We start from the raw sequence: 26,411 nt of genomic DNA on the forward strand, positions 1-26,411 counted from the left end.
AGTCGCCCGTGTTGAAAACGACGTGACGACGACCTTTGTTGTACTGATCCGCTTGCTCCATGCGCACGAGCCGCGCGCTGCGCTGCCTTAAGGCGCTCGCGGAGCTTTGCCGCGTACTGCGTAAGCGGAGGGGGCGCGGGCCCCGCCGCGTCAAGTAGGGCGTTCTCTAGCGGAAAAGCGATCTCTTTCCCAAAATTCAAGTAAGCAGGTGTCATACCCACCGACCTGTTCACGGTTGTTCTTGTGGCGGAAGCCAGTTCGGACAGTCGTGCGTCCCAATCTCTGTGCTGCTCGGTCGTCGCGACCAGCATACTCTTAAGGGAAGCTGAAGCACTTTTCGAAAAAATTGAGTTTTCGGCAGCATTTAGTTGTTTTTGGTCCACTGAACAAGAATATCGCATTAAAAAAGGGCTTAAATAAACGCAAACAGCTGTTTTTTAGAAGAAAACGTGCGCCAGCGCCTCAGGGCGCCGAGCGAACGCCACTGTCGCCTATGAGTGGTCGGGACCGTCATGACGTCATCTACGGGTGTCCCGTGGGTCTCCGGCCTGCACCGACGGCGTTGTGCGTAGTGCATTGCTAGCGCGTTGCTTCAGTTTGCTGGAAGGCCTAGTCTTGAAAATTATGGATAGCGCGGGCAGTAGTGAACAGTTTCGACTCTCGCCATATATGTTCGAGCCATCAGCGGCTGCAGAAAACGGCGGAACCAACGACGCTGCAGAGTGCGCCTATGGAGAAAGTGACGCCGCGACATTTTCACGGGTTGGAAATCTCCTCTGGTACGTATGTTTTGCGTAGGTGCTTGTTTTTACATATCTTTGCGAGGTAGATGTGCAAGTGGTAATAAAGTAAATCACGTCGAAACGCTGTTGCTTACTGGCTGCTGCATAACAGCCGAAACACCAGGCACCTGTAATATCGAATTCAAAACGCCGGCATGCTTACACGAGTCACGCGAGGTAAAGCATTTGTTTTTCATTTATTTAGAGCACGGTGCCTACATACATCCGAAGGCATTTTATTACTACGAAAGAGCGCCAAACCTATTTAGTGAGTTCACTGATGGACTGCAGTGTAACGAGATGACAGAGGAAGCTACTCGTGTGTGCTGTTAAGTGCGCCCTGTATTTCTTTTTCTTCTTTCGTCCTACGAGATGTAGTAGAGTGGAGAGCTAGGTGAATTGGCACATTTTAAACAAGTAAAGCCAGCTAGAAAACGAGGCAGATCTTTGCCGCGTCGTCCTGTGCACCTCTTTTTGTCTGCGGCTTTCCGTTGGTCTTGTTTCGGCAGGATGTAGTTGGTGGTGTTGCGCAGCGAGATAGCCAGCACAATGACAACAGATATATGCATACCGCGGCTCGACGAGTTTGCCATTTTTACTCGAGGAAAAATTTGCACGAACGCTATACCATTGTCGATCATCAGCCTTGTCAAGCGTTCACGAATGCAAATTGTTTGCATTGCTCAAATATTCTTAAGTTCAAATAATCGGATTTTGTTCAGTTAGGTGCAGCTGCATGTGCTGCGCGCTGATGAATAATGAAGAGGACTGCTTGTGCTGCCAGGAGGTGCAAGAAATCAAGAAAAAGCTAAAAGGCACGCAGTGTGTAACAAGCTCAAAAGAGTTCATGACTGTATGTCTCAGTAAGGCAGTGCTGGAAGTGTCTTTAGCTCAGCACGGATGTGAACCAGCTGGAAAAGGCAACAAGTTTACAAACAGGTAAGAAATTAATGTAGCAGAAAGAGAAATGTCGATGCAATAACGCATTTCGTGCAGGCAGTTGCGGTATGCTGCGTACCGCCAGTTTGTCTGGTTAACTTAACTGGGAGAGAACAACCGAAAGATTCTACCAAGTTGTGTGCTGAGAGTTGTTCGAAAGAAGTACCCTGCTAAAACTGGTTTATACACAGGCTTCAAGCATTTCTGGGATTCCATATAGGTAAGTGCAGAATTGTGGTTCTATTTTCAGTTATCATTCACTACATTACAGCTTTATTCACGGCAACACCATGTAACGACATCAATTCTAGAAACCTTATTTGGCAATTGCACTTAGCAACACATGCAGGTCTTCTTTTACTAGAGTGTTGAACTTCATAGCAAATTCATTCTGCGAATGACATGTGGACTGACACTCCTATTTTGAACTAACAGTCTGCATACTTTTGCTTTCTACGAAAAAATCCCTAACATACAAATGTCTGTACAGAGCTCTGGCTAAGTTCTATAGGCAGATTGTACAAACGTAACAGCAGCTCCAAAACTCACACCAGCAAGCATGATTTAGGTTTGACAAGTGACGACAAGACCAGCATGTTCATTGATATCCGTTTATTATTTTTGCAACACATACCTGAAGAAGCTCTCAAAATCGGTATTATTTTCCAGAGATAAATAAATGAAACCAAACATGAGGATGCAAACACGAGTTCTGCACTATATTTATTTGAAGCATAGTAGTGAGCTCAGCAGAGGAATGTGTGGCTCAGAGAAATCTTATTTTTTATTGGTCATTGCTAACTCGGATGGGTGTCTGCAGTCCGCATCACTGAGAAGCATTGGTTGGGATAGAACTGTAGCTTGTGCCCTTCAAACGGTATGGCTGCTTGTATATGCCTGCTTCCCACGTTGCTCACACGCTCAGGTTCTTCATGTTGTGCTGATGATGGCAGCATTCATACGTATCTTGGACACAACAGCCAGGAAGCATATAACAATAAGCACTGACAGGGGGACCGATTTCCTGCTTCCACGAAAGAAGCATTGCCTGCTCTCACACTACTTATTGAGTCGTGTTTTCCTTTGCCAGACAGCATCTTCCTTTGAAACCCTGGGAAACTGGCTGCTCAGTGGTGGTGGGGTCTGCATGAGTGCAGTTTTCCTGGCCTGTGATGGTCTGCTGGCCTCCACCATGACCGCGTCCAAGAGTGTCTGCACATACCCTGGAAAAAGATTTGGGAACGCCATGAAGCAGATTTTCTTGGATAACAAAATCGTTTGCACCTACCATGTGTTGATTGTTCCTTTACAGGGCAAGCAGTTGCTTTGCCTCCAGTAGCTTTAGGGTATTTCAGGCTCCAATGGGCTGTGCCGTCTTGTCGGAGCGCTTGGCTTCGTGCACTGTTTTCATTGTAATGCATGATAGCCAACTGGGTTCTGAAAAAATGCTCAGTGATTAAGAGTACAATAAAAACAGTTACATGCGCCAATGTTTGTTTCTTGCAGAGGTCACATATCACAGCCTGTACACTGTCGCCCCATAAGATAACAATGTTAGACAGTTAGGCAAACTATGAATACATAAGCAGTAGGAATGCTTTCATACTGCTAGTTGCCAGCAGAGTTGTCATTAAAATAAGGAGGTTGGTCTTTCAGTTATTTTTCTCAAGTTTGACAAATGTTGGTGAATGTATTTCAGAATGTACTGATTTTTTTCAGCAAGTCTATTTCTTTCCAAGACAGTCACAAGTGACTTGTAGTATATCCAGACTCACTGGTTTATACAGAGGTACAGCTTTAGAATAGCTATTGTCCCAAGAAAAGACGACAAATGATGGTGCTATCATTCTAGATGCAAGCGGTCATATATTTCTAAAATTAGGTTGTCTAAGCATTTCTGAGGCGTGGTGCTTGGCTAAGCAAATGGTTGAGGCAACATGCGGTCCCTGTACTGTTGGCAGTGATGGAACTGCCGCAGGCCTGAGCTGCAGCCAAAACATTTTTCACACTTATGGATGTTTTCACGTCAGTGTAAATGCATGGTTTACTAAACCTGCTCAGCTCTGCCTCTACTGCCCTCAGCTGGAGATGACAATGAACAGTGCTTTGCTTTAAAATAGTGAAGAGATGGATCCTGCGTGCAGAACATGTAACATAGCAAAGCAGTGCCTCGAAACACAGAACCATGCTTACCTAACCTGATATCTCTCATCTGTGCTGCAGACACAGGTGACATAGCAAGTATTGCCTAAAAACACAATTTATACTACTAAGTTTGAAATACCTCTTCGGTGTTTTTCTTTTACTCTGCAATAAGCCGTACACAGTTGCCAGCCAACTGTGGCGGCAATCAGGAATACCACCTTTTTTGGTTAGAACCAATACCTAAATATTTGATTTTCTATACATTTACTGGCATTTTCAGTAAACTTTTAAATTTAACTCATTATTAAAAACCAGTAACTGCCGTGAGTATATAGGAGAGAATGGTTCTTTTCACATTATCCATATTACTGAAGAACTGTACAAGAAGGACCCGAATGTGCAAACCCAACATAAGACGGTTGTGATTACTGATCTCGAGCCGGGCATCCTGAAGAGTGAAGTTGAATGGGCCTTAGCCAGCCTTGCTAAGAACTAAGCTAGCGGAATTGATGGCATTCCAGCTGAGTTGCTTCAAAACCTCAACCATGATGCTGTTAACATTCTGCATACATTATGTCAGAAGATATGGACAACCCTGCAGTGGCCACAGGATTGGAAGAGGTCAGTTTATATCCCCATTCCAAAGAAAGGCAGTGCCAAAGATTCTTCCAACTACCGCACGATCGCGCTTATTTCGCATGCTAGCAAGGTGATGTTGAAAATCCTCCAAGGTAGGCTGCAGCAGTATGTGGATCGGGAGCTTCCGGACGTGCAAGCTGGGTTTCGCAAGAGCAGAGGAACTAGAGACCAAATTGCTAACCTTCGCTGGATCATGGAAAAAGCAAGAGAGTTCCAGAAACCCATCTACTTCTGCTTTATTGATAATGCGAAAGCGTTTGACTGCGTAGATCACAGCAGATTGTGGCAAGCTCTCCAAGAGATGGGAGTTCCAATTCACCTCATCTGTCTCCTCAGGAACCAGTATGAAGGACAAGAGGCCACAGTCAGAACTGGGCATGGTCTTACTGATTGGTTTCCGATCGAGAAAGGAGTGAGGCAAGGCTGCATACTGTCGCCCTGCCTATTTAACCTATATGCAGAGTGCATCATGAGGAAGGCCGGTCTGGACGGGTCTTCAGCTGGAGTGAAGATTGTTGGAAAACGTATCAACAACCCTAGATATGCGGATGATACCACTTTAATGGCAGAAAGTGAAGTGGAACTCAAGAGACTGCTGATCCGCGTACAAGAAGAAAGTGAGAAGTTTGGGCTTAAACTGAACATTAAAAAGACAAAGATCATGGCGTCTTGCCCTATCAAGTCCTGGAGCATCAATGGACAAGAAGTGGAAGCTGTGACAGATTTTCTGTTCTTGGGCTCCAAGATTACCTCGGAAGGAGACTGCAGCCATGAAATTAGGAGACGCCTGCTTCTGGGAAAGAGAGCAATGGTTAGCCTTGGCCGCCTAGTAAAGAGCAGAGACATTAGTCTGCCAACCAAGATCCGTATAACTCGTGCTATGGTCTTTCCAGTTATGATGTATGGATGCGAGAGTAGGACTGAAAAAGGCTGACCGCCGAAAAATTGACGCGTTTGAATTGTGGTGCTGGCGAAGACTCTTGAGAGTTCCTTGGACTACTAGAAGATCAAATCAGTCGATATTGTCGACCATAAAACCTGACTGCTCATTGGAGGGTCAAATTTTAAAGTTAAAGCTCAGCTACTTTGGTCATCTGATGAGAAGAGAGGAGTCGCTGGAGAAAGATTTGATGTTGGGAAAGGTTGAGGGTCGCCGGAGAAGGGGTAGGCAGCGAACGCGTTGGTTAGATAGCATCCTCGAGGCACTGCAGATGAAGTTATGTGATGTTAGGAAGATAGTGAGAGACCGGAAAGCGTGGCGTGACATGGCCCATAGGGTCACGAAGAGTCGGACACGACTGAACGACTAAACTGAACTGATATTACTGATACAACTGAACCTGTACAAATATACAATGCTTACATCTATCTTGGCAGGTTGAATAACAAAGTAAACTGAAGCAGTTGAATCTTACCTTGCCCTCATTCCAAGGTATGAATACTGGCAATTCTTTGGTGCAAAATGCAACAGAGGGCCATGAAATGTTTCCAGACCATAGGTCTGGTGCTTGGTTGAGAGCTTTGGCATGTCGGCCAATAGAACCTTCGAGGTAGCTATTACCCGTAGCTTTTCAAATGCCTTTGATTCTGAAAAACAGAAGACAGGGCGAACCAATCCAAAGCTGAGTGAGGAAACTGAATACTCTCAGCAAATTTCCACTGGGGAGATAGTCTCACACTGCACAAACTGAAGACTCAGGAAAATTTGAAACATCCTACCCGGCTTCCTCTTTACAGCAAACAACTAAGTGTGAATCGAGCGAGAATGGTACAGTGGCATATACTTTGATGGTACAGAAAGGGCGAAAAACATGTACACACAACATAACAGCACTGTGCGAAAAATGCTGGGCTATCAGTGTTAACAGTTTTGCCTGACTCGGAGTAGACATATACTAGCCGGAGCAAATCAGAATAGCATTGCCATTTCTGCTCGGCCAGAGAAAAGAGACTTGATACAGATTACTGAATTGAGCTAAGGATGGTTACACCATCTGAGTACAGAGCAACAAGGAACAAGAGTGGCTGCACAAACGTACTCTAATACATTTTGGAAAAAGCTGAAAAAAAGTAGTCCCACCTTCACTGATAACCCATGTTGGCTCACAATAAACAACTCTCGGTGGTTACCACTATGGTGTTTCACATAGCTGGAGTATTTAAAAATATTAAACCCTGCAATTAACAGTGTACAAATTTTTAACAGAGAAAAGATATTAGACACGAAGGAAACGTGCACAAAGTGAGTCTTCCTGTGTATGTTTCCATCTTGTCTGGGATATTTTTACACATAATATCAACTAACTTGGGCAGCTTTCAATCCTAACGAGTGTTTCATTGCTTTCCAACATCTTCCCTATTCTTATATTTTTCGGCTACATCTCTGCTTACCCTCTTGGAGCCACTGCCGGCACTCAGGCGTGCCATGGAGGCAGGCTGGAAATAATGGATTGCCGTGAATATGCACATTCCTAATATGGTTGAGAAGCGACAACCATTTCGGAACAATGTGGTCGCTATTCTCGTGGCTAGACGCCGCTGACCAGTACAGGTGATTTTGGATGGACTTCGCCCAAAGCTGCAGGTCCTTGCAATCACGCCGTTTTGATGCAGCCGTCACTTTCTTGAAGACACCTAAAAGGCATAGTGCAAGAGCTAACAGTCAGCGTTCACATTTTGTTACAAGACACTTGAGCAGAAAACATTGCAAATGCCAATACTGCCACCAAAAAAATGTGCTGCTTCGAAGTACCTTTTGCAACATGCCAAACATCAAACTTGTGCTGGATGCCTGGTCTTTCCTTCCGCATATATGCCTTGATTTGGACATGTCGGTCTGTGACAATGGCTTTCACATTGATGCCTTGGCTTTCAAGGAATTGCAGGCCACGTTTCAGTCCTTTTAATTCCATATAACAACTGCCTCCTACTTCATTGGACTGCAATATACAACATATGGGCAATTATTTTTTTCTCACAATAGACCAGAGTGAAAGCAAAAGCAGCCATAACTTCTGCAACAGCATAGCATTCACCAGTATGGAGTGGTGAAGCCTCCCAAGAATGCTAAATGAGAAGTTTAAAACAAACCTGGACAAGCTCGAAGTGCAGGAGTTTGTTGTTTTCAACATCCAACAGAGAATATGTGCCAAATTTGGCACTGAATCCAGGCGAATCGGCTCGGCCATCCCCGGCAAGTGAGATTTCCTTGCCCCTGGCATTCTCCAACAAATGGTCTTGTTGTTCCCTCCAAACCTTCAACAAAGATTTTCAAAACAGTGAGCACTTGCAGTGGAATTTTTCTTAGGCACAACCTTTTTTTCAAAACACTTACTTTCTCGATTGCAGGCCAAAGATGAATCCGCTGAATGTTGAAGAAAGTTCTGTCAGTTACCACCAATTGATGACAACATCCTTAAAGATGCATTGGGGTTATTTCCCGAAAATAGCAGGGCAGCACAAAGTTTTCAGTTTAATAATGGCTGCTGTCTCACAACATCTTGGTTTCTCCAGTACAGATGGTGCCCTGAGGGGCACCAAGCATGTATTTCAGTCAGCGTTCCTTCACTGTGAACGCTGCATGTGCAAGGTGCAAGGCACGTGTGGCACACTTTGAACAATTCTTTTAGGTGCTTTTTATCCACAAGAACCGTGCCTTTTTCACAATCACCTAAGGTCGACGGTGGTTCTGGATATAGGTGCCCATTACAATTGTCAAGCTGAAAAAGAATAGGATTCACAGAGTGAAAGCTAGTGGGGCAATGGCACATAGTTTCGACATGGAGCATAAGCTGCATGAAATGCTGTCTCAAGCTTAAAGGCTAAGCAATAGTAAGAATAGCAACACATACTCTTGCCAGGAGTCACTGCCAGGGCTGTAGTCGTCGCAACGCTCGGGCTCAGATTGAGGGTCAGTAAGGCTACTATCCTCTTCACATGGCTGTTGTGCAAAATTCACCTGGGTAGCTGCGTCTACCAGGAAGCTGCCAACCTGGACACCTTGAAAGAAAACACGTATTAACCAAATATTTTAGAGTTCAGTGTCATTATTTTCACTAAGACAAAGAGCCATTCACTTTAAATTAATTTAGAAGCTAACAATTGCAACTGAAATATCATGGTGAACATTGTATTCCATGTGCTCAACATGGAATACAATGCACAACATGCACAAAGAAACATAATAATGAAAGTATTGTACCTATTGAAACACCTCGAGGCTTGGTCTGTGTCTTTCGTGATGTTTTCCTGGGTTTTATATCTGCTTGGGATGCATTGCAAACTGTTCGCGGCCGCACCACAACTTGCAGGCTTTTGTCAGCAGTTTCCTTTGAGACGACCTGTGCCTCTGTAACCCTGATTTTTACATTCTCTTCGCATGGCGAAGGGGGTGAAGTGGTAGCTTCTTCTTCAGGAGGCGTGTTCTCGAGCATTTCTGCGAGGACCTGAAAGAATATGAAATATGCACAACACAAATGCCAGCCTACTATGAAGAAATGCATAAAAATTCATGAAAACACTGACAAAAGCATTTTCTTTCTTTAGTATCAATAACCACAGTGCCTTAGACCACATCCAAAGATTAGGAGCCTCAAGGAATTTACTATCCTGAGACGTGCTCTTCCCTGCACTCCGTTCTTTTGCATTGTGAAAGATGTAGTTGCAAGATTCTGTTCAAAAGAAGTCCGATTTATACTGATTAATAGCACAAGTGTGAGTGCAACTTTACTAACGAGCACAGAAAACTACTGCCACTACACCAATATGGTGCATTTTGACAGATATATGTTCAGAGGGTGAATAAGAGAGAATCCGAAAGTTAAACTCCGATCAAAGGTCTCAGTTTTATGCTGTACAGATATACCCCCGCGTACTACAACGCTGATAGCACGCAATTAAAAAAAAAGATACTGTCCCATCGCGGTGGCTCAGTGGTTGTTTTGACGAATGTCGTCGAAAGGAAACAGACGGACTGCCGAGTCACACCTTATTAACTGGTGGGCCTCGTGCCGCCGACTGGTCGCTGCAGCGCACAGGATATGTTCACACGATCCGCTATACAGTTATGGCCATCGGGTGCCGATTGCTAGGACGCTGATTTCGAGGCAGAGGGATTTGGCCCCGCCACAGCAGCCGCAATCCAGTTTTGGGAGATGCAAGGCGCCTGTGTAATATCCGATGTATGGAGATTCGGGCAGGAGAAATATTTCCCGAGCCCTTCGCCACTATGTCCCTCACAAAGCTCTAGTCAGTTCGCGGAACCTTGAACCACACAAGCAAACCACGGACAGGCACAAGCGTACCTTAAACACTTACCTCCCGTCGCTTTCTTTTGGCGAAGGCCGCTCTTGGAGGTGGCGAGGCGTTATTGTTGTGCGAGAACACTGACGGAACGACTCCGGGCTTCAGTCGCGCTGATTTAATTGGAATTCCGAGTGCTCCGATAATAGTCACTGTCACGGAAATGGTTCGAGCACAACACAGTTGATTTCGTAGGTACGAATTTTTTCCTCTTCACGGCAGAGACCCACCGCGCTGAAAGTTTCTTGTCCTTTGGAAACGTGTGAAACACCACATCGTCCCGGCCGCCAGTGTTCGCGCAGCCGAATGCTGCGCAGAACGACGGCATGATGGTCACTTGTTGCTACACCCACTCCACACAGAACGCTCGAACTAGAAAAAACAAACGGCACTAGCAAAGGATTACGGAGATCATCGTTCGCCACGCCAAAGCGCGAGACGCAGCGGAGCAAGCAATGTGGGACGGGCAAGACGGCCGGCCGGCTTCCCGTGAATGGCGTCACTTCCGCCAGCTCTCCAATTTTGCCATCCCCCAACCCGGCGCTTCCGGAGGCAACGGGGGCGTGTCTGCGGCGGGCTTTTAAAGGGCGATTGCGGCTGTTCTAACGGACAGAATCGAGAACAAATTTACACGTATGATTTTCGACGTCTTTTCTTCCCAACCACAGCATTTCATGCAATTTGAAAACCGCTTCAGCTTCCCTTTAACATTCCGATTCACTCTCTCGGTTATGTTGCTCTGAGCGTGGTAGGGACTCGTTTTCCTGTGGCGGATTTGAAGCGCCCGACAGGAATCAACAAAGACTTTGCTTGTGAAATACGAAGCATTGTCTGTAATGAGGTCGGAAGGGAAACCGAAACGAGTGAATGTCTCCAACAGTTTCTCCCAAATCCGTTCTGACACAAGCTTCCTAAGGGGTAAAACCTCAACCCACTTGGAATAGTGGTCCGTTATTACCAGGATATATTGGTGTCCGCGTGCGGAGCGAGGGAGGGGTCCCATGATATCGCACGCGACCACTTGCCATGGATAGTTGCTAACTACCGGCTTCATCATGCCAGCGGGTTTCCCCGCCCGAGGCTTGGCTACCTGGTAAACAGGACATGTACGGGCGTAACCCATCACATCCTTCCTCATACCTGGCCAGGTCGCGACACGGCATGACTTGTCATAAGTCTTACTGCCGCTGCCATGGCCTGCCAGCGCTGAGTCATGAAAGTACCGGAGAAATCGTTTTCGCAACTTCCTCGGGACCACGACTCGGAAAGGGGATGCAATCGCCGCTTCCTCGTCTAGTTGGGAGATGTAGTGGAGCAGTAAGCCATCATCGCCCAGCAGATACGCGTCGTACTTGCCCTCAGCGTTCCCGGTGCAAGCTGCACTATTCGCAAGCTCTGTCAGCACCCGCTGGCATAGACCGTCTGCTTTCTGGGCCTCAGTTAGCTCTTCCCTACTGACCGCTACTCCCTAAGACAGATTTCTATCTGCCTCGCTTCTTGGCAGACGAGTAGTCACCGCCACCAACTGCTGCGCCTTCTCTCTCTCGCAGCACAGCATGGCAACTCTGTCCACCTCCTTTCTCTCTTTACATACGCAGGGCGCGACACTCGCGTCCGCTCTCTCCTCCTCTCCACTAGCGGCGACGCCGCTTTCAGCAATGCTGGTATGCGCTTCTTCTGCGCTTCTGCCAGCCTTCAACGGTGCGCGCGATAAAGCATCGGCCACCTTATTCATGCTGCCCCGGCGGTACTCAATGGTGTACGCGCAACGTCAGCGCCAGTTTCGCGAGTCTGCCTGCGGGGTTTTTCAGCCTCTTTAACCACGAAAGTGCCTGGTGATCTGTCTGCACGGTGAAAACCGCTCCGTCTAGGTACATGTCAAACTTTGACAATGCGAACATTATCGCCAGGCATTCCTTTTCGGTCACGGAGTAATTCCGCTCCGCCGATGTGAGCGTGGGGCTAGCGAACGCGACGGGCGCAGCTTGCCCTCGTGTTCCTGCAACAAAACCGCTCCTACACCGGCATCACTAGCATCTGTCTGCAAGACAAAAGGCTTGTTCAGGTCGGAGAGGCGCAAACTAGCGGTGTTCGCTATCGCGCGAGCCAAGGCAACAAAAGCGTCGTTCTGTTCCTTGCCCCAGACCCACTTCGAGCCTTTCCGCAACAGCTGGTTGAACGGCCTAGCGAGCTCTGAACAACTAGGGATGAATTGTCTGTAGAAGGCAACCATTCTCAAAACCTCTGCAAGCTATTCACGTGCGTCGGGCAGGGGTAGTTCAGAATTGCCTGCAGTTTGGCATCGTTCGGTCTCAAAGTGCCATCATCAACCACAAATCCCAAGAGGTTCACTCTCTTTGATGCCAACTGCACTTTCTTTGGATTGATCGTTATACCCGCACGTCTCATTCTTTCAAGAATGGAATTCAGGTGAATGAGATGCTCTTCGCACGACTGTGAGAATATCACAACGTCGTCGACGTACGCCATCGCGTAGTTGAACCTTGCATCGCCCAGCACGATGTCCATCAATCGCATGAACGTGGTCGGTGCATTAGACAAACCAAACGGGAGTCGAGTAAATTCGAAGAGCCCGCGGTGACAGGTGAATGCGGTTTATTGAATGTCACCTTCCGCCACCTCAATCTGCAGGTACCCTCTGCTTGCATCCAGGACTGTGAAGAACCTCGCGTTCCCTAACGCGTACATCACAGCCTCGATCGACTGGAAAGGGTACGCAACCGTAGGCGTCAGTGAGTTGAGCTTTCGATAATCAACACACAGCCTGACCGAACCATCTTTCTTTGGCGCTAGAACCACTGGGGACGCCCAGGGACTTTGTGAGGGTCTCACCGCGCCGGTATCAATCATCTCGTCAAGAGCGCTGTCGAGAAGCTGTCTCTTATGCGCGCTTAACGGCCGCGGGTTACATCTGAAAGGGCGCGCATTACCCGTTTCGATCTCGTGCTGAAGCAAGTCGGTTCTGCCTGGTTTCTCTGTGAAGCAATCCGAAAACGGGAGTAAAGTTTCCACGAGCCTTCGGCGCTGACTACCGGTTCCTGAGAAGGACGCGATAATTGCTTCTAATGGGCTACCACTCAGTGTCGCGGGGGAGCCGTCTGCCACACAAGCTCGGACGCTCGCCTGCTGGGCGACGATTTCCTGTTTGGGTGCGCTAACAAAGGGAATGAGGGGGGTGAAGGGGCTGTAGCGATAGCCGTTCTCCCCCATGTCAAGCACAATGCCTTCGCTCGAAAGAAAACTTCTTCCCAGTATAACTGGTATGGCTAAGCCGGGCAGATAGACGAGGCGATGCCTCCGCTTCCTGCCGTCAAAACGCAGGACCAGACGTACCGCTCCCCCCGCTTTTGTCGTCCCTGCTGCTAAGCTCAAAGGGGTTTCGGCTGACCTGACACGGATGTTACATCTACGGCAGGCCTCGAACACATCATCACCGACGAGTGACAGAGTTGAGCCCGTGTCGACGAGTGCTGAGTAGCTTTGACCAGCTAACCGCACTAGCATAAAAGGGCTCGAGCGCGACAACATTCCTTGCGCTCCACAGGTGAAGGGGAGAAAAGCCTCTGCGCCGCCGGTGCGGTCGCCCGGTGACGCGGCGTGGGAGTACATTTCCCATTTTCCGCCGTGGCTTCCACGAAATTCTCCCGCCGACGGCGACAGGCTGGTGCTACCAACATCGCCGCCGGCGGTCCGCGTTTCCCTGCATACGCCTTGCTTGACACTATCGTGCCACGTGGCCCGGCTGGTTGCAATTCCAGCAAAGCCGTTCGTTCACCTGCCGCGCGGTCGGGGGATGCCGCGTTCCACGAAGCGGTTAGGGACGTCTTTCCCCTCTCTCCGCGCCTATGCGGACGTCGCTGGTGAGACCAGCGCGACGCCGCTGCTCGAACGCGTACGGGTCAATAGCGCGAGGAATCGCGGAGCCTTCCGCTGGCCTTTCCTGCCCTACCGTCATTACGTCTGCGCCTCTGGCGCGCGGCGCGGAGTCTTGGCCTCCGGCCCAGGCGCATCGCGGCTCTAGCGATTCAGCTGGCCTGGGGGGTGGCTGGTAGCGCAATTCAGCGAGTAAATCAGCCTGCACTACCTTCGCTTCCTGTGCTAGGGCCTCGAGGTTTGCAAAACCACGTCCCCGCAAATACGGCTTGAAGCGCGGATGGCATTGCCGGATCACGCGCGCGACCTGTTCAAGATCGGTTGCCGTGGGATCTGCCCTCTTGTAGAGCTCCTGCATTGCGTCTACATACTCAAGGAGGCTCTCCTGTGGGTGCTGTGTGCGCAACGCTAGCTCCTCAAGCATCCGGCGCTCGTAATCGGGCGGCAAGAACTCGGCGCGGAAGTGATCGGTGAAGTCTGCCATCGACTGGAAGGCCGGCTGGCAGCGTCACCATCGCGCCGCGCTCTCAACAAGTGCTACGGGAATTACCTGCGCTAGCACCACGTCGTCTGGGAAACCCAGTGCCGTCTGATAATCATCGAGTTCTTGCAAGAACTCGTGGACTGACTTCACGTCTGTGTAGCTGGAAAAGGAGGGAACCTCTACATTTATCCGCGGACGCGAGACTGTCGCCGCAGCTGCAGCTTGGTTGGCGCTAGCCACCGAACCGAGCTGACGGGTGAACACCGACAATATTTCGTTCATCTGCCTCATCAGGGCGGCTGCATCGGTAACCTGCGCAGACTCTACCGCGTCCCTTACCTCACTTCCGGACGCACTGGCGTCCGAAGCGGCGGCCCTATCTGGCACGTCTTTTCTCGGAGGCATTGCACTCAACAACTAAGCCCGGCCCGGAGCCGCAGAACAACTGCACGCGCACGACTACCACCTATCCCGCATCAAGAGGCTAGTCACAAAGGCTAATCGCAGCGACAACCCTTCATAAAACTAACATATGCAAAAAAAAATAAAACACAAATCACCCGACACTAAAAAACACATACATAACCCAGAACAAAATTAAAACACTGTAAAAACACTACTATACTACACTCCGCGTCATCTACACACACGACAGCCCTAAACTCAAAATGGCGTCGCGCCTATCATACAAAGGACCGGCCCATCGTATTGCCGTGCGCTGCCACGTCGGCAGAGAAATCGTCCACATGAGTGCTAATTCAGCCCCAGTTGGGTGCCAGTTGTGGGCGATTCCTCTGCCCGTCCGAGGGACGCGCACGACAAATACACAGCGGGGCGTGTAACAAAATATCTTTAATCTCACAGGGGGTCCTCCAAGGCGGTGCGGGGTCGTCATCCGGGAGAGAAGGGGGTCGTCTCCGTGGAGAAGCGCCAGGAGCGAAGAAGCAGGAACGAAGAGCAGGAGCGAAGAGAGGCGAGACGGCGGCACGAGCCTTCCTTTATAGCCCCCTCGCGCGGGAACGGTTATCCCCGAACGAGCGGGGAGACGGAAACCGGCAGCGCGCAGGGAGCATTGGGATTTATGGCCTCTGGTTTCTCTCGCACTTTCACAATCAGTGCAATCTGCAATCAATAAAACACAATCTAACGCCCTTACTGAATGAAATTAAGCAGGTGTTCCTGAAATTGCCAAAACAGTTATGAATACACATTTTAGGGTTATAAAATAAGAAATACTGATTGTTGCAATAAATCTACCAGCTCCAAGGTCTCTAATTTTTGCACTTTTTATGAATAATGTGTAATTTTTTTTATCCTGCTCTGCAGCTAACGTCTGCTGCTCCTTTGAAAATGGATCCAAGGCCTAAGTGAGTTGCTCTCTGAAACCTTTAATTTAGCTCTCGATACTATCTAATATGCTCGAATTGAAATCATTGACTCTAGATTAGACTTTGAAATTAGTTGCAAAATTTTCAACTGCAACGCATATTGAAATGACTATATTTATGTCTATATTTACCAGGGCGCCAGTTGTAGCTAAGGAATATTCTGTGATCATCAGCTTCCTTTAATATCTTAGACAGCATATACACAATTATTCATTGAAATGTAGTTTGAATTCCAGTTTCACCATGCATAATAATAGTCCATTCAGGTGGGATGTTCAGTAAAAATAACAATTCTAACCAGTAAGATGACCAGAACTTAGCAGCCCATAATAAAATTAAATAGCTTGTTTGCAAAAAGCTAAAGCTATGCAGTTGGATCTGACTGACTGTGTACTATCAGCGTTTTTATATTGAATGCATACCGCTGTGACTGCCGTTGCCCGCCCACAAGCGCTTGCGCTTCTGCGGGCACTAGCTATTTTTTTGCATGTATATTTCTCGCAATAAAGTTCATGTATGTATGTATGTATGTATGTATGTATGTATGTATGTATGTATGTATGTATGTATGTATGTATGTATGTATGTATGTATGTATGTATGTATGTATGTATGTATGTATGTATGTATGTATGTATGTATGTATGTATGTATGTATGTATGTATGTATGTATGTATGTATGTATGTATGTATGTAAGTACTTATTTCAGCTGGGAGCTCATATGGAAACTGGAAAACTTTTGATTATAAAAATTCAATTGGGACAGAAAATTATATTTCGAAAGAAAATTGGAAAATGGAAAGATATATAATTGGAATGAGGGCTTCAAGAGAAAATGTAAATTCGGACTGAAAATTCAATTAGATAAAGCAAGACTCTCTAGCAGGGTCCGGAACACCTTTTACAAATAAGCCCCTGAAACCTAAAAGGGCACTGCCTGTTAATGGAATAGCCAAATGAAGTGACTAACCAGGCTGAAAAATTAACGTCAATTGGTTTCATGCTTTTACATTTTTCCCCCATTCAGACTAACTGAAAACTCAATCGGCCACAACTGGGTTCTCTTCCATTTCTTGAATAAATGCATAACATCTTCAAAGTCACTGCTGCCGCTCTAAGAATAACTGCAGTAGGCGTTGGCGCAGTATAGACCAGTGTTGCCCCTGCCAAGTGAGGAGCCAGAAAGCAGAGGACCGCCATCCTTGGTATTTCCAATAAAAAGCCCATCTCAGAGCCACCCCATTGTTTCCTGGCAGATCACGGGCCTTCTGCTTCATCGCCGTGTTTTCATTTTTAGTCTTTTGTAAGACGTATCGGTCCTTTAGTAGTCTGTCATGCAACAGTGCATGACTAATCCACTGATTGCAAAGCCGTTAACCAACAAAGATATCTTTTCACTTCGTGTGTTGCACAAAGACATCATGCATAAAAGAGGCTACATGTCACCATTCCATCTTTACACTTTCATTCTTTGGCAGACTAAAAACATTGCTGCAAAAAAGCTATAGCTTCTTTTATGCAAAGCGACATGGTAATTTTTCCAACTTGAAGCATTTTCAAAACTGAAAAATAAATGCGTGGGGCAGCTCACAACCGTTATTTTTTGTGAAGTTGTGTTGCTTCACAGGCAGTACTTGAACAACACTGACATGTCTACATTACTTTGAAACCACATCCATGCACATAAGGTGCTCGTTGCATGTGAGCCTTACTACTTGTTGATGGTTTACAACTCAGAAAGAACACACAAACGAGAGCACAAGAGCAGATAATGCACATATTAGCAGTACCCATGACCGGTTGTATTCGTTCCTGTGTGTCCCATAAAAGCACTCCATTTCCAGCCCTCAATGGCGTCACTAGGGTCGGTGACACCCCGTGCATGAAGTGGGGAACCCCCTCCCCCCCCCCCCCATCCTCACACGCACACCTGAGCGCAATACCACCACCTACTTTGTCCTTAAGCCTTTCTTCGATGAGGGAAGCTCGTATTTCGTATCGCACAACATGGTGCAAGCCGAGGCATTTTGTCCTTCATTTCGCTTTAAGACTTCAACGTAACAAGCATGCCCCACAACCGATGATATTTACATAATTAAACCAGCTAATTATGAGGGGCATCTCATATTTTTTCGTCTCTGAAGAAGGGCACGTTTTTGAAGAAGTAAGCAGAGGAATTTAACATATGAATTTCTAGATTGGGAGCAAAGAAATTAAAGGCCACATAAAACCACGAGAATTGCAAACTGTGAGCGTCTAGAAATACTTGGTCTGATGCACGCACAGTAACTAAGAAGTGGCAAAGTGTCAGATGCCACCAGGATTATAACATGGTGCCATTATATTGTGGACTATTTCGTTTACATCAGGCATAGCAGTGCCAGCAGAAAACCTCGAGAACTGGCACATATGCTGTATTGCAGTTCATATTTTTTATGCTTCCACACACTCTTCATAAGGACTGAGGAAAGCTCTGAACGCGCGCAAGACAACTGCACTTACATCGTCCACAATGATAAAGAATAAACTAATAGTGAACCAGCTAGAACGTTAGACTGAGTGCTCACGTGCAAAGATAGGCATAGAAATGCCATTTGAGAAGTAAGCATGCTAATAGCGAAATGACAACTCGAACACACAGAAAAGAACTGAAGTGACAAAAACAAACAAGCAGTCATAATTGAGGCCTTCAACGGCTACACTGTAAAAGACAAATTTTGCAAAGGGACAAGCACATAATAAAATCCGCCGCACATACAAAATAAGCGTACCCTTCGATTGATCCATTAAACAATAAGAAAATGGCTGGTGTGCAAAATGTGAGAAAGACTGAAGTTAACTTGCTTTAAGAAACTAATTCCAGATATTATAAACCTTGTTTTGAAAGCGGATATTGAGCCTAAAGTAAAAAAAAAAAACAAAGGCCAACATTTTCGCTTTCCAGTCTTTAAGGATTCAAGGCTGCTATTCGCTTTGTCAAAATCGATGCTTTTCACCTTCGAGAGATGATAACGTAAGATCTGAAAGCTTGCACTGCGACCTCATAGGTCTAAAGCATTTTTTGATAAGCTTCAGTTCGGAAAATCTCCTCTTACAGGATACAACCGACACTAGTGTATTAGGAATAGCTGCAGGCTGGGGAGGGTCTCTAAAAAATCACACTCTAGTGAAGTCAAATGCTGCCCAACTGTGGGCCTCTTCGAGTTCAATGCCAGCCCCCTTGAGGTGTCTCCTCAGCCAAGGAATTTCGATGAATTGTGCTCTATCAGACAGCTTGTCGTAGAAAAATGTGAGTTCGGAATACATAATTTGAGGCTTGAGTGGTTCCTGAGTGTAATAAAACCATTTTTTCACTTCAATAGGACCAGATATGTTCTGCGGCTCTAAACTCGCTTTTGATTTAATGCAGCAACTTGCATAAAATCTACCAGTGCAGTTCAGCATCACCCCTATTATTTTCTTCCTGCAGTGAAAACCCTGAACCTCAGACACGTTCCCCTACCTTACTCTTGTTTAACTTCTGGGCCCTGTCTACTGATATTCCGAGCTCGTTTGATTTTACGAGTTTCTGCTCAATAGAGTTACACACTGTGGCAACACTATCTTCGAGAAAGAGCTTTAAAGCCTCCAACTTTGCCACCACTTTGTCAAAGTATAGGTGCTTTGTCTGGAAATGAAGTTGCGCAGAGTTTACTATTTCAGGTACTGCACGCTTAGGTGCAAGCATCATAGAAAATCAGTCACAGACTACTGTACCCTCCATGCAAATAAAAAATTACCAAACATTGGTACCTTGCTAACAGAATAATAATAATAATAATAATAATAATAATAATAATAATAATAATAATAATAATAATAATAGTCTCAAAGTGGTCTTCAGCAGCGGAGGGACAGTAGGCGTTGTCAGGTTTGATTTCATGATGATTTGACTTGTATCTCTCATTTTTACAATAGCCTTCTCTTTCAACAACAAAAGAGAGAAAGCCTTCTCTTGGAGAAAAAGAACTTAAAGGTCCACTGAAACGGCCACCAAGAAGCCACTGATAAACGTGTTCAGGGTGTAGAACAAATACCTTTGAGCACTAACCCAAAGTATAACTCCTTGGAACAAAGCCAGCGATTTAATATTATTTTTTAAAAACAGGGTTTTTTTAAATTGGGCAGAGAAGTCGTCGTTTGGCGGGGTCGCATGGAACTATTTCCTTAACCCGTGACGTCACGGGTGAGTTGACTAGCAAGGCTTGCTAGAAGCTGCCATTCGCTGCGGCCACCACAGCCATGACGTCACGGACACACTTCCGGTTGCTGCGAAAGCCGAATATCAAGTATGAAGCCCTCGTGAGGATCGCTGACCAGCATCAAATTGCTGGTAAGAGCGATAGCCGTGATACAACCTAGTTTCTGCTCAAGCCAGCTGCCGCTGGTGCATTTCGGCTGATCCGATCTGCTCGTACTAGCTCTGCGATTAATGCGTCGCCAGAGTTAATCCTATAATTGTTTTACTACGACAGGATAGGATTCAATATAATGCAGTTTTATAAGTAGACGATTTACGACAGCATGGATCAGTTCCAAAGCGCCGACCGCCGCGGCTTCGAAGCGAAACAATTTAGGCCTAGCGACGACTAGGGATGGTCACGCACGGCGCCGTCGTTCGCCGCGCTCGCACGCCCCATTCCCGCGCTAATTGTGTAACGTACCTCAGCCTGCTCGCGGCATCCCGTGCTGCAAGCGTTGCAAACTCGTGTACTTTCATAGCTAAGGCCGCGCATTTTTTGACGTTCTGCTCAGCAACAAGCCGTTCAAACGATACTGCAGGCAGGACAAGGCTTCAGTACGCAGTCGGTGCGCTGTCGGCCGTAATCGAAGACGTCGGGCGGCACCATATTCTATATATCGATATTTAAACGTAATACAGTGGGCACATGAATACTTTTGTGAAGCAGACCCGCTCGTACGTTTCGCGCACTCGGGCGCCGACGAGTAGCCTCCGTCAACAGACGCCGTCATAACCTCGCTTAACGACGCAAACCGAGGTCGCCAAGCTTGGTTTACGATAACCGCGGTTAGTTGTACAACCATGGTTTCGTCCGCAGTGTAACATGGCCCATCCACAGGTTCGCGGTTACACTAACCGTCGCTGCGCTAACTGGAGAACTCCTCAGGGTTGTGCGAAAGAGGACTGGTTGACGCGAATACGCCAGCGAGCGAGCGCGCGTCAACCGGAAGTTCGTCGAAGTGACGTATTTCTTGGCGGGGCTTTGAACTTGCTTGGATCCTTTATTTTTTTTATGGCTCCCTTCGGCGTACGAGTTGAGAGGAAAAATTAAGGGTCATTTTTAATCACCGATATCTCTGGTGTTACACAAGCTAGATAAAAAACATTTTGCGGGAGAATGATGGGTGGATGAATATCTATCAGTGTTATGGCGTTGTTTACCCTTCTTGGTGAGCCATTTCAGTGGACCTTTAAGGTCCACAATAATGCAGCATGTGAACCATCTTGCATATATTTCTCTAACTGCACTTCCTAAATAAAAGAATCCACACCTACTCATTTTGCTTTGTATTTTCACAGAGTAATTTAGACTTCAATGAGTAATTAGTAGCTACTTCTCACCAGCCCCCCCTCCCCCCCCCCCCCCCCATCCCAGCCGCACGCTCCTGAGCAATGCACCCGGTGCGCTCCATACTCCCCTATAGGGGCAGCAGTTTTTCTAAACCCTGCTTTACCCTAAAAAAAAAAAGCCCTTTTATATCCTAAAAAGCAATCCCACAACCTCTGAACAGCCTGAAATTCAGCAAATACTCATTTTACTCACCTCCACACCTTAGTAATGTCTAAGAAAGTATTTTTGTTTTCGCTTTTAGCATATTAGTTACAAAAAAGGTGGCATATGGCCAGAAAACGGATGTTAAAAATTGGCTATAGCACAAGCTACCTTTCTCTTTCATAAGTCTTTTGCAAACTGAAGTGGTGGACCACATTAACTTATTCTACATTGTATTATGTAATTATTGTGCAAAAAGTGTCCACTTGGAACTATGCACAAGTGCTGTTTGATAAATATTTGTCTTTAAACTCTGAGGTTGTGTGAAATGGATACCAAATAGAAGGAAAAATAGTGTAGCACGTATTTAACTATGTGTGTTTTTGAGTGTAAGGTAGCCAAATAAGAATGCGAAGAATTTCTGGACTTCAAGCAATTACTGTAACGAATGACAAACATTTATTCAAGGCAATGAAAGTTATTAAAGCATTTCAATGCTTATATGAAAAAAAAAAATATTTTATTAATTATATAAAAACAAATGTGTGATGGCAGTCAGCAGTCTTTTTCAGGCTACAGGACCAGTCGACAATCACTAGACACATATGATGGATGCAAAACTTGTTGCTGTGAAAGAAATGCAGAAGACGTTAGGCGCTGTTTATTACATATTAGACATGCGAAGGCATGATAAGCTGAAATAGTCCATGCGTTGCGTTAGAACAAACATTAAGTCATTAAAAGATGCATGCATCACATGGATCTCAATTTGACAGCAAACATATGTTAACACTACAGCGCCCATCCTGTTTGTTCTTGACCTTCGTCCTAGTCTGTAGCGCTGTTTATTCATCATGTCACCGAACCAACTAGCCCAGATATCTCTTCTCTTACAAAACATACAATGCCATTACTGTTCATGTGATTTACACTACAATATTTTCATGTTTTCACACAGTTCTGTATTTCTTAGAAAGTACATATCTAATTTCCCTATAGTTACCCAAATATAACTCGGCAGCCTTAGTGACAATGTAAATTTCTTCTTGTTAGACTGAAATACTGAGACTGAATGTCCCAAAATCTGGATGTATTGTGACTTTATTTAATTATTCATTTACTTATTTATTTTATCCTCAGGGCCATTAGGCTATAGAGAGGGGAGTAGGTATAGCATACACGAAAAGACACAAAAAAACAGTAGATAATAAATTAAAAGTAGTACAGGCACACACTTATATAAAATCTATAACAGCATTTCGAAAGGCAACAGCATCAGTGTGTTCAGCATTATTATGGGGAAGGTGATCCCAGCTGACACAAGTTCTAGGTATGACTGAATCATGAAAACATTTTGTGTGACAAGGAGGAATGCAAACTTTGTGGCGGTGATAAATGCGTGCTTGAAGATGTGGTGGTCTTTTTAATAACTTGTTTTTAAGATGAGGGTTATGATAAATCTTGTGAAAAGTACACAAAGAAGCTATTGACCGGCGATGAGAAAGAAGGGGAGGGAAAGGTTAGCTTTCATGGCAGTGACACTACTAGCGCGATGATAGTTTGAAAGTATGAAACGACAACCGCGGTTTTGAACAGATTCTAAGTCAGAAATGACAGATTCGACACCGGGGTTCCAGGCCGATGCCGCGTACTCTAATTTAGAGCGGGCCAATGTTTTGTAAAGCAGTAATTTTAATGAACTTGGAGCACATGAAAAATTTCTGCGAAGATATCCAAGCATGCGGTTGGCATTATTTAGGATGTAGTCAACATGGGTTTTCCAAAACAGGTTAGAAGAGACGTGAACCCCCAGATATTTATACGACGACGCAGTTTCAAGAGAGATGCCATTATTGTGGTAGGTAGATTGTGTAGTAGAGAGACGAGTAATGGGCAAATGCTTACATTTACTAATGTTTAGCTTCATATTCCACAGGTGACACCATTCCAGTACCTTGTTAATATCTGACTGAAGAACAGATAAGTCGCTATCATCAATTATTTCGCGGTAAATAACACATTCTTCGGCAAAAAGACAAACGGAAGACAATATATTAGTCGGTAAGTCGTTTATATAAATGAGAAAGAGGAGGGGCTCAAGGACACACCAGAGGAAACAGGCGAAGCATCTGAATTAACGTTATTGGCTGTTACGAACTGACTTCGGTTAGAAAGAAAAGAATGCAACCATGCAAGTAATGTGGAATCAATGTTAAGGCATTTCAGTTTAAGAAAAAGAAGCTCATGAGAAACCTTGTCAAATGCTTTTGAAAAATCCATATGCAATCAGCCTGAGACCCAGAATGCAATGCAAGTTATTAGTGAAACATATGATATGAGTTGTGTTTCGCATGAAAAAGATTTACGGAAACCGTACTGGCCATTACTGAAAAAGCGACTAGATTCTAAAAACTTAGCAAGATGAGAATAGATGCCATGTTCCACGATTTTACACGCAATGCTGGTGAGCGATACAGGGCGAAAGTTATCAGGGCAATGTTTATCTACAGACTTGTGCAGCGGAATCACCTTGCCGACCTTCCTGTCATCGGGAATGCAACCTGTTTCCAAAGGCCGGTCAAATAGTTTGGTAAGGATCATTGGAGTGTACATCTTTGTATTAACAAGAAATTTGGAATTACTGTTATCAACGTTACAAGAGGGGGAAATCTTAAGGTTTTTCAATTATTCTCAGAATACCAGTTGTATCCAAAAGAATTGGATCCATGGGAAAAACATCAAAAACACAACACTCATGATTGTTAGGGGAAACATTGTCAGAAAAAGCACTAATAAAAACACTATGAAGAACACTCGAATATTCGTTAGGTGAAAATGCAACACCGTCAGATGACCTAATAGTATTGATGAAGTATCTTTCTTGTTGACAGTGTTCCAAAACTGTCTAGGATTAGGCAAACTGTCCAGGCAAGGTAGTGTTAAAGAAGGAGTCCTTAGCGTTTTTTAGAGCCAGTTTGTACACAGCGGCCGCAGAAAGGTAGGCATTCTAACGTTGGCAGAGCGAAACAAATGCTTTTCCTTGTTGGATATCCTTTTTAAAATGTTGCTAAACCATGGAGATTGGTTATTGCACCGCAAAAGTCTTAGCGGCACAAATTTATTAGTGAGACGTTCAATAGTGTCCCTAAACACCTGCCAGTTAGTGCCAACAGAACGCTGTGAAAATTCTGGTAAATAATTGTTAAAAAAAAGAGCTAGTTCATGATTAATGGCATCATAGTCAGCCCGTTTGTAATCGATAATAGACTTGAAATGCCTGCAGCGATTAGGAATATGAACTTTTACATCGAAGTGAAGCAAGGAGTGATGACTAAGACCAGGTAAATATGATATAGAAGAGATAAGATCCGGCGTGTTAGTTAGGACAAGGTCTAATACATTGGACTAAGATGACGTGGTTCTAGTTGGTTTAGTAACCAACTAAACCAGTAACCAATGATATGCTTCACCAATCGTATTTGAGATATGAAGGCATTATGCTCTAAGTGCAAAATGGTATTAATCTTAATCTAAAACAAGCCCTGATCAATGTACGTGAAATGACTTATACATAGTGTTATAATAATCATAGCCCACATGAGAATAGGATATCAATCAGGTCCTTGTTTTTGGCAACAGGGTAACCAAACAGTGCGAGGTCATCCTTTAATACTACAGCTTATTTCGTTTTTTTTTTCTCCTAATCAACATCACTCCAGCATCGCAATTCTGACTTGAAAGAATTGTAGAGTTCAATGGCCTACCATTATATCTCCATTCCCTTTGTCTTCAAGGCTTTTTTTAGCCCCCTATAGTCATTCGGCGACGCGGTGTTGCCGGCCGGCATCATATGCATTCGCCGGCGCGTTACTTTGGAATGAGGAAATTAGGCCGTTTTAGCCATTTAGAGCGGTCACCGCACGCGCCTCTGGTTAAAAAAATTTATAATGAATTAGAAAAAGACTAAATTATATCGGGACGCGCGGCAACGGGGCGGGCGACCTTTGCCGAGAAACCGCGCGCCTGAAAGACGTCGCCACCGAGAAAGCTATTTTGCAAGGAAACATTTTGCAAATAATATAATTGCAAGGATATGTACAGAAGCGCGGTCAATCACCACAAACATGGTGTAGAGTTGACACTGGAAAATTCGCCGTGCCGGCACCTACGAACAAGTCAAACCGCGTTGGCGAACTTCGATTGTTTGTGTCGCCTAAAAGTCTCACACAGGTCTTGACAAAAGAAGAGCAATTAAACAGTTATTTCCCTGAAAATTCGTGCGGTGTGACAAGCTGGTTCGAAAACTTCTTCGCGGCTCGAGGCGTACACGTGTGTTTTGACGTCGCTGCCGTTTCCGCGGTATCCGCCCCACGCGCAAGCTAGGCCTCGCGGCTCGCCGCCGCCAGCCATCGGCTGGGCAGCTGCCGTTTGCTTGCGGTACGCCCTGGCGCCGCGGGGCCAAGCCAAGCGCTTTCAAAAGCATGGGGAATCTAGGGACAGCCTAGAGAAAGCACGTGCGCCGTGCATCCGGACATGACGTCATAAAATATCACGTGACCAATCATGTTTTATGACGTCATTAATGACGTCATATATTTTGGGCCAATCAGCGTTTCCAGACGAGCTACCCCGAAACGCTTGTGTTTGGATGCGCCGCGGTCTATCGGCGCACTGCAGCGACGTGACGGCGTAGTGCACAGAACGCCCAGTACTCGTCTGCGGCGCTTTGCCTTGCACAGTCAACAATGGTGCACTACATCGTACACAGAGTCTGCTTCTGCTGCCCTAGATGCTGAAACGATGGTTCCACTGTAGACATTTACGAGGGTCGTGACGATCTTGGACAGCTGATCGAAGCCGCGATCCCTCACCACATCGGCTGCTGCATATAAAGAAAGCATCGGCCTCTTCGCAGCATACAGGAACGATGCTGTAAAAGTGTACAGAAAAAAGTTGACTTGGAACAAGCGATTTGATGAATGCGCAACAAAGGAAAAACCTTTCAACAAAGAAAGCTGCGTTCTTACCTTTGTAGGGATTGAGAATGCGCACGGCAGACATGC

At 45.7% G+C, this 26,411-nt stretch overlaps 1 protein-coding gene and 1 long non-coding RNA gene across 3 annotated transcripts; one reads left to right on the forward strand and one right to left on the reverse strand.

Moving 5' to 3' along the window:
* The first annotated feature begins 1,541 nt into the window (after positions 1-1,541).
* LOC146188384 (uncharacterized) lies at positions 1,542-3,203 on the forward strand. Of its 2 annotated transcripts, none has more exons than XR_014707197.1 (3): positions 1,542-1,721; positions 1,779-1,941; positions 2,812-3,203. It is a non-coding gene; the product is annotated as an uncharacterized LOC146188384 (long non-coding RNA). The 2 variants fall into 2 exon arrangements; XR_014707196.1 differs by having other exon boundaries at positions 2,816-3,203.
* LOC146188385 (uncharacterized) lies at positions 2,781-7,432 on the reverse strand. The gene is made up of 5 exons (XM_084603101.1): positions 7,258-7,432; positions 6,897-7,139; positions 5,921-6,092; positions 3,010-3,158; positions 2,781-2,944 (listed from the first exon to the last, which is right to left on the reverse strand). The coding sequence occupies exons 1-5, from the start codon at positions 7,415-7,417 to the stop codon at positions 2,781-2,783; spliced, it is 888 nt and encodes a 295-aa protein (XP_084459227.1). The 5' UTR covers positions 7,418-7,432.
* Positions 7,433-26,411: the final 18,979 nt, after the last annotated feature.

The sequence above is a fragment of the Amblyomma maculatum genome, chromosome 5, assembly GCF_055883805.1.
Source record: "Amblyomma maculatum isolate TAMU_Amacu chromosome 5, ASM5588380v1, whole genome shotgun sequence".
NCBI lineage: Eukaryota > Metazoa > Arthropoda > Arachnida > Ixodida > Ixodidae > Amblyomma > Amblyomma maculatum.